Source organism: Sitophilus oryzae, unplaced genomic scaffold (genome assembly GCF_002938485.1).
Source record: "Sitophilus oryzae breed Bouriz unplaced genomic scaffold, Soryzae_2.0 scaffold_1442_pilon_pilon, whole genome shotgun sequence".
Classification (NCBI taxonomy): Eukaryota; Metazoa; Arthropoda; class Insecta; order Coleoptera; family Curculionidae; genus Sitophilus; species Sitophilus oryzae.
Genome location: NW_022146107.1, coordinates 6515993 through 6532882, shown reverse-complemented (window position 1 = coordinate 6532882; position 16890 = coordinate 6515993). Strand labels below are relative to the sequence as shown.

Genomic DNA, 16890 nt, shown 5'->3' with positions numbered 1-16890 from the left:
TTATTTAAGTATAATATAGTTTTAATTATAAAATATTTCCAGATATATAATATAAAAAATGTGCTGTTTTATAATTTTGGAAAGTACTAAATGTCCAGGAAATTTAGTCTAAAAATGATCATACTATAAAAACCACTTCAAAGATTGTTTTTGTCCTCTGAAAATCGATCAATCGATCTTGGATTCCTTAATTCATAATTTGTAAACAATGGGAAGAATATAATATAACAAAATAAAATACTTGAACTGGAGGGCAATCTAATCTAAGTAATTATTAAATAATAAAAATTGCACTGAAGTAGTTTTATGAAATTATGTTTCAAGTAGACATGAAATAACACTACGTACATATATTAAACCATATGACAAAAAATAAAGTAAATTATGATTTCGCTAGCAGTGAGTTTTATATTTTTACAGGTAAATAATAATATATTAATATTATTTTATATTTACATTGTCATCAAAAAGACTTATGAATATGCATGTTTTTATGTCGACTGTCAATTGGTAAGTCAAGTCACTTGAATTCATTTCTTAAGCGTAGTTTACACGGGATAGAAAATTGCGATAGAACTTGCTAGAGTAACTTGCGATAGTGTTTACATTTAAGCAAATTTTAAAGCAATTTCTTGCAACAAGTACTTTCTAGGCATATGCTTTGAGCAAGAAATTGCATGCACGTATACACGGTATGGTGTATATTGCACAAGTATATTGTTTAGTAGAAAAATGCCGCGCCACAAAAAGAGAGCTGCAGCCACTGCTCTTGTTGCAATTTTACGCAAACAGTCAAGAAAATCTAGAAAAAGAATATGGGCTAAAGAACGGATTGCCAGAAGGCCTAGTATTGGAGCTTACGCGATGTTATTAAAAAAAATAAGAAATGAAGACCCAAAGCATTTAAACAATTTTCTGCGAATGTCAGAAGTCGATTTTACTTTTTCTTTTTATAATTTTGTTTCACTCCTGGTTTGCTTGGGTACTAATATTATGTAGGTTCCGCTGAATCTCAGCCTCAGTTGTGTTGAATTTGTCAGATATAAATTTGATTGCTCTTTGCTTTTTAGCTCTATCTCTGTAAATTTTCGATTTTTTTTGCCACAATTCCGGAAATCCTTCGAATAAATTAATCAAAATGATGGTATCTTCTTTCGACCACATACGTTTCTCCATTTTAATATCGTTATGAATGTAAGTAGGTATGATTGTTCTCGACAAATCAGTCAATTGCCCAAAGGAGTTGATTCATTTCTCAATTCACTACGGTTTAACTTTTAGCATTCAAGTGATGTTTTAAAAATGGCGACAAGTAGTTAGTCAGAAGAAAATTCTGTGAAGTTTATTAATATTTATGAAAAAATATGAGTGTATATAGAACACACAAAATCAGAAACATAAAATTAGGTAGTTAAAGAATAATTTCTAGCTTTTGAGTACAAAATAGCGTTACGCATTAGTGTGCCTTACATGATGAGTCACTAGACAAGAAATATGTCAACAGAATCGCACTGCTCTATATAGTTAATCCATTTTCTAACCCATACTCTTCTGTTACGTCTAGTTTTTTACACGATAAGCTTTGTATTAATTCTAGTGCCAAAATGTTGGCAATTAGAAGTAAGACCTTACGCACTGTTACCATTTAAAATCAACTAGCAGAAACTTTTTGAAATGAAATGTGTAACTCGGAATATGCTTTTTTTTTCTGCCAACTGTCAACTTAAAGCCTGCTTGATCATTAAACATCAAAAGCAGGCTTAACTTAGATATAACATCATCATATTATAATTTGATAACTATGAATATTCTATTTTAATTAGACAATATGAACATTCAGATTATATCATTAAATTATTTTTTTTCTTCATAACAAGGGGCCGTACTTTGCCGGAAACACTGCGACCTGTGAGGCCTATTGTGTTTGCCCCCTTTCTATATCTGCACCCATTCTCCTATCCCTGTGCCCTGCACTAGCTTAGGCAGGTCCTTGATAGGATGGGAGCATAGTTCCTCCGGTTCTAGCCTAGCTTTCCCAAATAAAAAGTGTCGCTTGCGATTCAGAGCCTCGCAATGACATATTATGTGCTCCGCTGTTTCAGGATCTTTATCGCAGAGTCTGCAGCAAAGACTTCCTTGATACAGGTTGAGCTTGTTCAGGTAACACTTGACAGCCATGTGTCTTGTTAAGAGGCCTGTTGTAATCCGCACTTTATTCCTGCTAAGCACTAGCAGTTCTTTTGCGGTTTTGGAGCTAGGTCCTTGGATAAAAGCCTTGCTGTGCCTATGCCCCTGTCTGTTTCTCCAGTGGACATTCTGCTTTTCCCTGATCCAGAGTTTTGGATCAGGGAAAAAAATCATAAAAATCGAGAATCATCAAATTATACAACACACTCTATATTTAGATTAATATGTTTAACAATAAATATTAAAAAAAAATCATGCATAGGTGTGATAAAATTATTAATCCCTGCAAATTTTCAGCTTGTAAGTGGATTACTAATTCAATTACCAGATGGAAGAGTTGAAGGTACTACTGATACAACAAGAGCTGGTACAACCTACCACTCATTTCTTGCAATGAGATATGCAGAACCACCCATAGGACAACTTAGATTTCAGGTAAAAAAATGTCTGCTACATTTTGCGTTTAAAATGGTACTAGGCATCTCGTTGTAGTTTTTATTTTTATCAATTTGTAGATCTTCAGCATAGTTAAATATGCTTGATTTTAAACGAAAATAGCGAATAACCGTGGTGGTAATTCTTACAATTTGTGTCAGAGAATATTCAGATTGTACTCGTTGAAACTTAAATGAAAATCATTATTTCAAACTGTAGCACTACTAACTATATTTTTGACACAATTTCCTGTTACTAGGCACTATAGTTAGTTAATATTCGGTGCTAGAGTACTAGTAAACTGAGTTGGAAAATATTAATAATAACTTAGCTACTAACGGTTGTGTGTCATATATTTATAAAAATCTAAGTACAATGTTGTAGTTTTTTATCTTTATATGTTTTTTTGAGTGTGAAAAACAATTTTGATCAACTAGGTACCATTACAAAATCAATATACAGAGTTTTCTAAGATGTTCTCAATAGGTATATTGGCAACTACTGGAGCTAGAGAGTCGGTTAAATAGGGAAAGAATTGTAGTTCTGTGAGGAAAAACATATGTGCCTTTCGGATTTTTGATAAAGTTTATGGCTTACTAGATATTTCAAAAAAAATAAATTTCGGTTCTTTTAAAAATGTTCCCTTATAATCTATTTTTGACCAAAAGTTTTCAGATAAATGTAAATAATCACATCCTTTTGATTTTGATTGTGTAAGGCATCAAACTTTAAAAAAATAAACACATTTTTTAAGAGATTTAAAGAAACGTTATTCCGATATGAATGATATTCGGGGTGCCTATATGATTTGCTAACAGATTCAACATTTGAAGTACAAAAAATCAAGAAAATGTACGGGAATGGTGAAAACTACCCCCACCCTTACATAAATGTTTGTAGAAATATTTTCCAAGTCCACCGACGACCGATTTTTTTGTTAAATGGTCCTTCTAGTATTTACTACTATTTACTATTTTTTTATCGCTTGTAAAAAACGCCACTGTGCATATTTTTTGAGGAAGGAAAATGCTTTACCAAGAAATATTTTTGTCTCACAAAAAATGTTTCCTGTCACATCAAGCTATATAGGCGCATGAAATCTAGTATGTGCTAATAATCTGGTTGGAGAAAATATGGAATTTTATACAGGGTGGCCCATCGAAAACGTTCCGCAAGGCATAACGGCCAGGATATTTTTTTTTCAAAAAATCCAAAAACACGTCAATTTTGCTTGTGAGGAGGACATCTTTTACCCCAAAAATGATTGCAAAATCTTCAACCCTCTAAGCGGGGGTGTCATCCCCCAACTTTTTTCAAATGGGAAGGGGGGTCAAGTGGTACCGCAATGTAAAGGGCTTTTTATTCTCTATACTTTCCCGCTTCGTTTTTGAAAATCGGTCGAGTCATTGAGAAAATATGAAGGATTGAAATTTGAAAAGTTTATTTAAACATTTATCAGAGTAAATGATAAGGATAAATTCCTTCGACCAATTTGCTGTTTTTTCTTATTATTTCTAGATGTTTACGCATTTTTTCACTTGGAGGCGGAATTTTGTGATGCGGAGTATATAATTATTTAATATTGACTTATATCAAATTGTAGCCAGCTCAAGCTGTTTCCCCTTGGAACGATACTTACGATGCTACATCGGAGAAGAACATATGTTACCAAGTAAATGAGGACAGTATTAAAGAGAGCGAAGATTGTTTATTTGTAAACGTATTTTCACCAAAGGTATTTTTTAAAAACATTTCTATATAATTTTAGTAATTCTTTGGCATTATATAGTATATATATTATATAGTGGATTTATAGAGACCGAATTTGAGGTTTAATTTTATGTAGATATTTTTCAAACGTCTGAAATACTATCAGAATTTGAAGGTCAATATGTTTAATTTTTGTCAATATGATGACATGTATTGACTATTTCGGATCCAAATATCTAGAGAACCCGTAGCGATAGTTTTGCCAAGAGACCTTTCTTACATAAAATACAGCGGAAATGTAGAATTTTTTACTCAGTGGGGGTTAATACATGCCCGGACGAAAAATTATTACTCTTCAAAACAGTAAAAATATGCAGGTGGCGCCCTGTACAATTAGGAGTCATATTAACATCGAATTCCAAATTTTTCATGTCAAAAAACACCCAGACACCAATTTTTATTCAAATATCGACGTTAGTTCAGAAATTAATTGAAAAAAATCGAAATAAAAATGAAACTTCTACACCCTGTATCTCCGAAACGAAGCACTGCAGGACATAAATTTATTCGAACTTTTTTCATCCAGATATAGTTTTACACAATTCTGATTGTTATGAAACTCATTTTATAAAATTTATAGATTTACGCAATTCTCATTTTCATTATACTCATTTTATCAAAAATAAAACTATACTGAACAATAACAATTTGCAAAGCAGTAATTTTAGAAAGATTTCCTTAAAAATAGAGGGGGTACTGCAAGACAAAATAACCAAAAATAAAACAATGAATTAAACAAATCATCAGACTATAATCATCATCAATCTTAAGGAAAATATTTATTGATTTGATAAATCTCTTTTTTTAGAATCTTACATCAACCCCAATCGAAAGTGATTTAACGGTTATGGTATGGATCCATGGTGGTGGGTTTATACAAGGTGCTGGATATATGAACGAGGGTGGTGTAGGTCCCAAATTTTTTATGGATGAAGATGTTGTTTTGGTTGCCTTTAACTATAGATTAGGACCTTTCGGTAAATTAATTTAATAATTGTCAAAAACAAAATTAAATTAAATTGTGTGTAAAAAAGTGCCGGAAGAAGACAACATCGTTCTTATTTTAAATGTATTCCCCCATTTTTTCTTATATATTTTCCTAGATATGTAATTTTTTACTGTCTCTTCTTTTCTAGAATCTCTAATATTCGATGAATTTTTTGATATCCAAAACTTTATAGCTAATCTAAAAAACTGTTTTTCAGAAAAAAAATATTTAAAATATTTAGTGATAAAATCTGTCTGTCAAAGAAAAGTTATACAGGGACCGGCAATAGTGCGTCGGACATCTGTAGCTCCTAGATTAATAAACTTGAGAATTTTGTTTAATTGCAAACCTAAAGTATGTACTAGGATGTATTTCAGGAAAATATTTTAACTTCTATACGGTGCACAGTGCTTCGAACATATGGCTCTAGAGGACAAAAATCCAAAACTTCTCTTTTGTTGTAAGCAATTTATTCAAACTAGGTTTATTTGACACAAATGATGAGTACTCTCATTGTACTAAATGATGATGTTCTTAGTCCCACGTTTATGAAAAAAAATCTTATAAATAATAATAATGTTGGAGCTGTGTTCCATCTAAGCAAATAATAAGTTATAGTATGAAAACGGTGTAAGTATTAAATAAATTCCTGTGATAAAAAAGAATTGAAATAACATTAGAACATGATTCCTACAATATAAGCCTAATATAAGATAAAAATGTTTTTCTTTAATGAAAAAGAAACATTAATGTTATATTTAATTAAAAAAAAAATTAAGATGCTATAAATTTACTTTAGGACAACAAAATGCATAGATCGTAACTACTCTGATTCAGGAGAATCACTGCTGACAGAATCTTCTAAATTTATAGTATCTAAATCACAGGTAGATGAAGTATCCTCACATATAAGATATTTCTGTACATCATTTTCTAATATGTTACTTTTTCGCGTTGTTACTGTTCATTTTGTCGGTATGAGGGGTTCGGATGTTAATAGTTACCTCTTTAATAGACCATATGCATATATTATTTTTTCCTTTTCTTGGGTATGAGATTTTATAATAAACTGAAAGATGGACACTTTTTTTATTCGACGTTTCGCTCCAACATAGTGGACTTTTTCAGGCACAAGTGGTGTCTCATTTGACTGGAAGGTTCATCAATATCTAATAAGAACATATTTTTTGAAATACTAATAATTTTGAGTTCTTGTCCTTATGATCAAGCCAAGTATTAGCCAGATCGGCATTGCTTATCAATTTTACTCCATCTGAAAAGTATTATAAAATAAAGTTCGTCGCAAGCAGACGCAGGTGAACTATACAAAAATTAAAAGTGTATGAATATGGCAACAAAAATATTCAATAAATACGATATGTTTTGATATGTTTTTTTTAAATGCCTTTTAGAAGTTTGAAAACGTAAAATTTTTATACCCATTTAAGAATCATCTTACAAAATAAATAAAAAATAAACAATCACGAACTTGTTTAGAAATAAATTTAAAGTACATACCTTGTTTAACAATATCCATAGTGGCTTTCAATTAAGTACGTACCCGTTTAACTCCATAATATACAGAACTACTAAGAATGTTATTCTTTTCACTGATGAGATAATGATCGCAAAATTTATTTTTAGTGAAAATATTTGCTAACAAAAACGCTGTTTATGAAAAATAATATACAGGATGGTTGAACATTGCTATAAGTATAAAATTATATATTCAGATATTAGTAAATTTTAACTTATTTTTTGATTTTTGTCCATGGGACGAAGCACTGTGCGGTGGCTCAAAAAAGTGTGAGTGAATCGGGATGATTTTTTTTAAATGGAACACCCTATATATTATTGCATTTTTGGCTTCCTTTCAGATCAGGTCCCTTTACATAATCCTAAGATATGAGTAAATGTATTTCGATAGTTTCAGAGATATTAATAAATAAATAAAAAATATATATTTTTCACCTTTCCTTAAAAAAAAATATTAAAAATACGAGAACTGTTCTGAAATCAAAACTATATTAGGTATTTACTTTAGATAGTCTACATATAACTTTTCAATAAATATGGTAATCGTAAATCATACAGGATGCTCAAAATTCTACGCCAAACTTTCTAAAGTATAAAATAAATTTTTTCGTTTTTTCAAATGGAACACCCTGTATATTATTTTTTTAACAGATGGAAAATTAAAAAATAATCATTTTTTGTATTTAAAGTATTTCAAAATTTTTAACGGTTCCGCAGATATTCGCGGTTTTATATTTCATATGGCATTTTTCACAGCAAATTTTTATCAAAGCCTCCTAATAATTTTTCTCTCGTATTTTACCGTTGCGTTGAGAGAACCATATGAAATAATACTGCGTATATCTGCAAAACCTGTTTGATATAAGATTTATAGCAAAGTAATTATAGACCACTTAAAGTAAATATCTAAAATAGTTTTGATTTCAGGACAGTTCTAGAATTTACAATAATTTTTTTAGTGAAGGTTGAAAAAGTTATATTTTTTATTTATTTATGAATATCTCTGAAACTACCAAAATGTATTTACTCATAGCAAAATAAAAACACTAAATCACCACAATACACCAAAACACTTTTACTTTGGTTAGCGAAACGCGCGTCCAGTGTAAAAGTAAAAGTGTTTTGGTGTATTGTGGTGATTTAGTGTTTTTATTTTGCTGTGTAACACCAAAGGTTCCAATCCTCAACTGTAATTTACTCATAGCTTAGGATTATGTAAAGTGATCTGAAAGGAAACCAAACATGCAATAATATACAGGTGTTCCATTTAAAAAAAAATCATACCGATCCACTCACACTTTTTTGAGCCACCCAATAGAGGTTAAAATATTTTCCTGAAATACATCTTCATACATACTTTAGGTTTACTTTTAAACAAAATTCCCAAATTTTTTATTCTAGGAGCTACAGATGCCCGACGCACTACTGCGGGAGCCTGTGTACTGTGTACCCTAAACGTAATTTGTTTTTGAACTACACAGCCGCATGCCTTTGAAGAAGCGACACTATTTTTTTCGTAATTTTTACATTAAAACCATGCCTTTACTTTTGGTTCTACTCAACAGACCTAGTAAGTTGTGGTCCGGAAGCAGACCTTCTAGACATTAGATTTGCTTCGTTCAATGTTTTTTTACAGTCCGTTTACTTACATATGTACGTTCCTTAGGTGCAATTCATTATAAATTTGTAATACTGGAAAACGGCGGTTTCTTAGCGACAAACGTACAATAAACAGATCATCTCGATTCGAAGTTCTCATACGTAGGTTCCTGGACGTCTAGCAATATGAGTTTGTCTCGAGGAAGCGACTGGCGCTGTACTTCGTGCACACCTAAATCTGCGACATAATTTTGATTTCTATCATTTTCAAATAAAGCAACTATAGTGGATACAACTTCTAAACTTAAAATAATTTCTGCTACAGTAACTGTCCAACAGCCAATAGACAATAATAATATGATTTTTCAATGACTGGGATCAAAGGAAAATTCATGGTTAATTTAAAAAATACGAAAAAATGTTAGTGTCACCTTCAAAACCGAATATCCCCCCCAAAAATGGGGAAAATTATGAAGAAAAGAGGAAAACCAATTTTCAACTTCCTTGCTCTTTTAACATATTCTAAGATGGTTTAACATATTCACAGGGTGTTCACAAACTTTCACCAAAATAACCACAATTTTTATTCCATCGTATAATGGACAGATGAAAACTTTTATTTTTAATTTAGAAAGATATACTAAAAAGACAAATAAATTAGCTATAAATACACAATATATGTGTAAAACTTCAAAAGACATTAAAATTCTAACGTGCCCGGTTTTCGTGTCGCGGGGTGTGTATATGGGATGTAATCGTATTAGGTACTTTTTAGGTTTCCTTTCAACAGGGGATAAACGAATTCCAGGAAATTTAGGTTTGAAAGATCAAGTTTTTGCTTTAAAATGGGTCCAGCAAAATATAAAATATTTTGGTGGTGATCCGAACAAAGTAACTATATTTGGACAAAGTGCGGGTTCTTCATCTGTTTCATACCAGCTGTTAAGTTCGCAATCTGAAGGTATATTTTTTAGTTTTAAATCAAATTCTCTTAGTAAAAATAAGATTTATTTTTATATCAACGTAGGTCCGATTCCGCTGTTTCGTAGCTAAAAGTCTTCATTTTTTTTCAATTTTTGTAAATTTATGTTTCTAAAAAGTGTCAACACATTCACCAGGGACGTGCATATGGGTTATTACTAGAATATTTTTCTAAAAAAATACATGCTTTTTTTCTCTTGTTAGCCGTTTAATGCCTATTAAAAGTTGAATCTTGATATTTTGTCGATTTTGATCCTTGATGAAATAAACGCAATGTTATTAATCACAATTAATAAAATTAAAATAAAAATAAAATTAATACATTATTTATTTATTATAATTTATTATTAAGATTGATAACACTGATTTTCAGCAAATATAAACACCTATAGCAAATTCCAAAAAAATAATGGTATTTAAACGAATTACAAAAGAAATATTTTTTAAAGTTTTAACATCCTGTAACTATAAATCTCTGCATTTCTGCAGCCGTGTTTATAGGGACCAGTGAATGACATTAACATTTTTTAAAGGCTACTATTAGATTTGGATTAAAGAAAAGTAATAAAATTACGTTTATCTCATCAAGGGAACCAAAATCGACAAAGATCAAGACACAACTTTTAATCGGCATTAAACGGCTTACACAACTGTGTTAAAAATTGAATAAAAAGGCAGTGGTGCACAGTTTCCTCAAAATTTCATTCGAATCGCTAAAAGAACTTGGAAGAAAATTATAATAAATCCAAAAAAATGTAGACTTTAACATTTTGAAAGAAAGCAAAAAAAAAATCTGATTTTTACGTGAGGAATCTCCCCAAGAGGGATGGTACATGTTTTTTGAAAAACCCTGTATAAATATATCTTTGTAGGTCTGTATAGAGCAGCAATATTAGAAAGCGGTACTGCTCTATCCCCTTGGGCATATCAAAGATACGAGAGAGATATTTCATTTTTAACAGCGAAGTATATTGACCCCGATTTTAATGGTACAACATCAGACGATCTATTAGATTTCTTGAACACTGCTTCAGCTGATTCAATCGATAAGGCATCTGCTGAATTAAATTCGCATTACGTAAGTTATTTTATAAAACAAATACCGTATGATCGAAAAAAGCGTCAAAGTCACCAAGCCGGGTATCTATTTGGATCAATCATCCATATCCTAAGTATATCCGAATATTTCACGCAACATCTAGTGAAATAATATGCTGCAACTTTAGATCCACCAATAGGCTTATCCATTAAACATTCTTCTACTTTGATACAATTTTGTAATCATACACCAAGTAAATTCAATCTGATGGAAAAATTGCGGTGCTGTATTGTGTAATCCCATTCTGGTTACAACACCGGGTAAATGACACGACCGACCACTGAAATTCCTTTGTAGCGAACTCTGTCATCTTGTAACCTGCCATAACATGTTCGGCGTTACAGTACGGAGCACTGGCACAAATGGATACCCAGCTTTTTAAAGCACCTACCGAACATGTATCGTAAACTGTTATTTTGCTCATATTGCTCATTTGCTCAATGCTCCAATAATAGGTATTATTCAAGTTTCTTTTAATTTCAATTAAATTTTAATTTTAAAACCCTTTCACGCATTTTCAGGAAAATGCTTCAAATTATCAAATCTCTAAAGGATTCTTTTACGCTCCCGTAATTGAAGTATCTCATAATGACGCATTCCTAACTAAACCGCAATATGGACTATTTGAAAATGGCACCTTCAATAAAGTTCCTATAATTATGGGCATGAACGCAGAAGAATCTCTAGCACTTCTTAGTGGAGGTAAAGATTTATAAAAACAAATATACATGAAATCTTCTAAAATTACAAGCACATAGCCAACGACAACAACAAAATTACAACTCTGGGCAGTTGCTGTCTGTCATCTTAGTTCACAGGTTAATTGGATTTTCTATTATTTTTTGAATGTCGTCTCGTTGTAGAGACTTTATTTTTCATTATGTTTGCAGTCAAATCAAATCAGCTTTTGTTGTCAAAACACTTTGCACTGCCATTTCAAGTTAAATTAAAGTAAACCATCTTGAGTATATTTACCTAGTAAGACCTCTCCTCTCCTCTTTCGTTTGGTTAGGATTTGGTGATGACTTTTTTACAACATTTTATATTCCACTTCTCAAAAAAAAACTTTTCAATTTTTAGATCCCAGTTATTTGTGGAAAATTTATGACAGTCAGCCCGAAGTACTCGTGCCATTTGATATGCACATCGAGAACGAAGAGCTGAAAAAGAGTATTGGATCAAAAATAAAAGACTTCTTTGCAGCCGAGGGTTTTGAAAATAGTCTAGCAAATAGTATTAAGGTGAGAACGTTACTCAGGTAATAATTTTATGTAGATTAATGTTGTAAGGGTTTTTCACATACCTTTTTATTAAAAATATTTGAATTTATGTTAATACTTAGCATATCCACCCTTTTTAGTATCACAGTGTCCATGACTTTGACAAAGCTGGGATAAAGCAGGCGCAACTAATATCTGCATACACTTCTGTATATTTCTACAACTTCGTTTATAGTGGAGTAATGGGAAACAATATTAATAACAAATTAAATGGTAACTAGTTATTATAAAACCGATAGCAATGTTAAAATTAAGTAGGTAAAATCGTTAAAAGAACGGGAATTAAACCTAATGGGCGAATTCGTTACAAGGCTGGTTTGATTTTCCCTTACCTCTCAAGTGCCGCGCCGTACGACGGAGGCACCAATCCTTCTGCGGTCAACGCATAAAACACTTATTTTCTCTAATTCGGCTAACGAAAACATATAGAAGACGGTGTGGGTCTGAAAGGGACAGTGTTGCCATATTAAAATGTATAATATCTGTAATACGTTTAACGAAAATATCTTTGGATGAAAAATACGCGTTTAGGTATTGAAAATTTATTCTTGTTAAACATAGAATAAACAACAAAAATAAAAATTCTTTTGTAGGTACTGAATATGCCATATGATCGAAAAAAGTGGTTTAGTTGGTTTGGAAATGACGATTATTGACATTTATCATAATATTTTACATATGAAATAACAGCAATTTTCATTACCAAGCCAACTCTGACGCCGTTCTTTGTATAATCATATAATATTATATTAAATTGTTTAATGATAGAAAATCTGTAATATTAACGTATTGAACCCAAAATCCGTAAATCTACGGATTAGCAGTAGTTCTGGCAACATTGTCTCAGGCAACCACTCACTCTGTCCTGTAGAACTACCGTGCAGTATTCTTTATCCGCTATTATTATTCTCAAACAGAGCGCAGCGGCGCAAAGCTAAACTAAATCTCGAATCTCGGATAGACTACACGGTAACGCCAGATACGTCTCGGATAGGTTTTGTGCCACGAAACCGCCCATAAGGTTGAGCATCTTCATATTTCTTCAATCAACGAAATTTGTGAAAAAAAACCAGAGTTTTTAGTCACTGATACATAAATATAAGAAAAAGTAATATTTTGCAAAATGCCACGAGGTTGAAATTCAAACCGAAACCAGCCACTCAGTGTGTTTTTACTTGTGAACAAATTTGCCTAACCAACAAAAAACATTTAACAGTTAGAGAGATATATCTCCTTCTACCCGTCGCCAGAAGCAAAGAAAAAAAATTATTTGAAATGGCTAAATAACTATTTCGAGATGATTTTTTTATAAACAATATTTTTAATTTTTTTCATAAACAAGGTATAAAATGCATTATTTAAATTTTTAACGTAGGCGGACGGTTTAAATTAGGTAATAAAAAGAATAACTATAAAAAAATATCAATAACTCTAATGAATATAAATCTTGTTTCATTAGAGGATATTCATTAATATGAACTCAACTGGGTCGATCGACGTTTATCAATAACTCTGACTGACCGCATGTTATCTAAAAGCTGCACAAGTTCATTTTCAGTTCAGTTTATTAAGATAACACGATGAAAAGCAAAATTATCTGAATAAATTAGGTTTAAACTAGGTTGATTTATGTTAAAAAGTTAAATAATGTAAGTATAGTAAAAAGCATTTTTTGACTCCCTTCGTATCTTGGTTACCTTCAAACTCATGGAAACGATGGAAACTGTGTCCGGTAGAGTATTTCAGGTAGAATCCAGTGGCGCAACTAATGTTTTACTGGGAATTGTCATTTTGACACACCGAATATTATTTTTATTTTATTTTATTCGGCTTGTTTTGCTCTTTCTATAAATATAATATACTGTAAATTTATTATCTTCAGTAAAGTAAAAAGCATTTTTTACTATACTGACGATAATAATCCGCCACTGGATTCTACGTGAAATACCGGACAGAGTTTCCATCGTTTCCATGAGTTTGAAGCTGTGGTTTGAAGGTAACCAAGATACGAAGGGAATCAAAAAATGCTTTTTCAAATTCTTCCTATATTTTAGAAATTTCGAGGGCTAGGACAAATCTCTGTGTAGCATCTTTAGTTTCATAAAACAGCACAATGATGTGAAAACCGCATCTTTCTTTGTCTACTCAAACGAGAAATCCCATAAAACACACGAAAATGGTTGACACTGTACATTTAGATTTTTATTTACCTACCCTTTTTATTTTTTGCTTCTGACGATGATGGGTGATAAACGACGCCGACGTGCCTTTGTTGATTAGGAAAATTCTAATGACATCTAAAAAAATTATTTAGATCTCATTGGGAAATTCGTTTACCAGGAAGAGCTCACTGGGAAACGGGGTTCCTATGGGATTTTAATCTAGTGACATATTAAAAAATAGGCTGTACTTAAACTGCCGTTAAACGGTAGCTTACTAAAATGCCGTTAATAGGTATGACGTCGTTGATGTGACGCACTTGAAGGCTTTATAAAATATAGGAATTTTATAAGGACTACCCTACGCTATCCACCCCACCAAATAACCAACTTAACCAACGCAACTAACCTCGACACTGATAAAAAAATGTAAAAAACAAATATAAATTAGTAAAAACCAACCAACCCCACCAAATAACCAACTAACCAATGAATTAACACCCTCCAAATAACCACGCTAACCAACCCGCCAAATAACTAAACGCAGAAGATTACGCCATAAGCAAAAAATGTTTGTCGGCGTGAGACACGGACCACACGAGCGATAGCCTCACTCAGCCACAGGTGCTCTTGCAAAATGCTTATGTTGAAATGATGTCGCTGATTTGTTAGGCTACCGTTTAACGGCTGTTTAAGTACATCGTAAAAAATATTACATTTTATTTTTTAATTTTTCGATGTACAGCCGTTAAACGGTAGCCTACTAAAATGCCGTTAATAGATATTGTGACGTCGTTCATGTCGGCGGAAAGTAATGCCAGAGGTAATGCCTGACCTTAAGCATTTTGCAAGAGCACCTGTGGGTCAGTGTCTGAGGCTATCGCTTCGTAAGCGAATGGTCCATGGTTCAAATCTCACGCCGACCAAGACATTTTTTTTTGCTTATAGCGTGATCTTATTGCATTGGTTTCACTCTTTTTGGTTGGATTGGTTTAGTTATTTGGCGGGTTGGTTAGCGTGGTTATTTGGAGGGTGTTAATTCATTGGTTAGTTGGTTATTTGGTGGGGTTGGTTGATTTTTACTAATTTATATTTGTTTTTTATATTTTTTATCAGTGTCGAGGTTAGTTGCGTTGGTTATTTGGAGGGGCGGATAGCGTTGGTTAGTCCTTAAAAAATTCCTATATTTCATAAAGCCGTGAAGTGCGTCACATCAACGAAATCATACCTATTAACGGCATTTTAGTAAGCTACCTTTAACGGCAGTTTAAGTACATCCTTAATTTTTTTCAGTTGCAAAATACTCGAACTTTTTCCAGAAATAAATCCGCCACAAAGATACAGACATTATTTTGATTAACTATTTTTAGGCACTGGTAATGTTACACACTCCGAAGAACTCAACTATATTTTCAGCAAATGGTACAGTAACGAAATTCCAGACAATACTGACTTGTCATACTTTCCCAAGTCTGATAAAGTTGTTCATGATAATTTAATGGCTTTATGGACAAACTTTGCTAAAAACCTGTAAGCACTTATATAAATTGATTTGTAATTGTGTCTTATATAGGGTGTTTCTTTAATAAGCAATTCTTCTGAAGGGGGTAGTAAAAATGGCCAAGTTATTTAACTTTAAATATAAAAAAATCACATTTATTCTAAATAGTCTACATAGATGTACCTACAGTAATACTAAGTATTATTGAATGGAAAAAACTCATTCATAAGGGGATTTCTGGGATCAAAAATACTACCAACTAAAATATTTGCACTTATTTAAGAATCCCCTGCATGTCATTGAAAAGTCTTACCGATTCTTTATATGATAATGAGACAAATTCCGTCCAAGATTTTAAGCCAATGTCACTAAGTGTTTTATTTTTAAAACTAAGTGTTTTAAAAATATTTCTAATTAAGCAGAATTAAAAATTCTGTAAGCAACAGAGCTATAAAATAATTAATAAATAAATAAATCTCTTTCGAGAGAAAAGTCAAGGAATATATATTTATAAAAAAATTCCCATTCGAGATAAAAACCAGATCATCTTTACTAATATATAAGACCTGCAGAAATATATAAAATAAAACAAAAATAATATATTTTAGTGCCAGTGTCATCCGATATCAAAAAATCTCGATTCTTTCTTTACCTGGACGAAACTAATTAACACTAATATACTAAGTAATTTAATAGCAAATTGACTACCAAATGTAAACCAAATTATACTAAATCACATTTTATAAATCACAAGACTTTAGAACGAAGTATCACACCCTCTTCCTGGCATTTGAGTAGGAATAACAATTAAAAAAATTGTTTCAGAGTTCCTACGACTAATGTAAACAAATCTGAAGCCTTTCAATGGGATCCGGTAGATCCTGAGGAATTTAAATACCTAGAAATCGGCGAACAACTTTTAATGAAGAAAGGTTACCCAAAATCAGAGAAATACATCTTTTGGGATCAGCTTTATACTGATTACGCTGTACCACCATTTGATACATTCTAAACGAGGATCGTATTAATTGATTGTAATTTTTCCCAAATACTTCCTGAATATTAAAAAAAATCAATTGGACATAAAATAAGAATTCATACATTTTAACTTTCTATACTTACTATTGTGTTACAATCTTCAAGTCTTGTAATTTTTGTTCAAAGTAGAATATGTAATATAATAATATATACTCAGATAAATTATGAATAATAGAAATATTGAAAACATGTCTTTAATTTTAATAACACGGCTTATTCACAGCATTTTTGGGATAGAAGAAGAGATAGAGTCACGATAAAGCAAAAATTAAGAAATATTTTGATGTTCATGATCGTAAAATACAGCTATTATAGAG

General features: G+C 31.6%; 1 protein-coding gene across 3 annotated transcripts; it reads left to right on the top strand.

The window, feature by feature from the left end:
- The first annotated feature begins 284 nt into the window (after nucleotides 1–284).
- On the top strand, nucleotides 285–16754 carry LOC115877160 (venom carboxylesterase-6-like). 3 transcript variants are annotated; one of them, XM_030893317.1, is made up of 11 exons: nucleotides 285–420; nucleotides 2485–2622; nucleotides 4226–4357; nucleotides 5201–5369; nucleotides 9291–9476; nucleotides 10369–10574; nucleotides 11117–11297; nucleotides 11676–11836; nucleotides 11956–12088; nucleotides 15405–15564; nucleotides 16361–16754. In XM_030893317.1, the coding sequence occupies exons 1-11, from the start codon at nucleotides 385–387 to the stop codon at nucleotides 16545–16547; spliced, it is 1689 nt and encodes a 562-aa protein (XP_030749177.1). In that variant the 5' UTR covers nucleotides 285–384; the 3' UTR covers nucleotides 16548–16754. The 3 variants fall into 3 exon arrangements, with proteins under 3 accessions (XP_030749177.1, XP_030749178.1, XP_030749176.1); XM_030893316.1 differs by having other exon boundaries at nucleotides 295–510; XM_030893318.1 differs by lacking the exon at nucleotides 4226–4357 and having other exon boundaries at nucleotides 293–510.
- The last annotated feature ends 136 nt before the right edge of the window (nucleotides 16755–16890 follow it).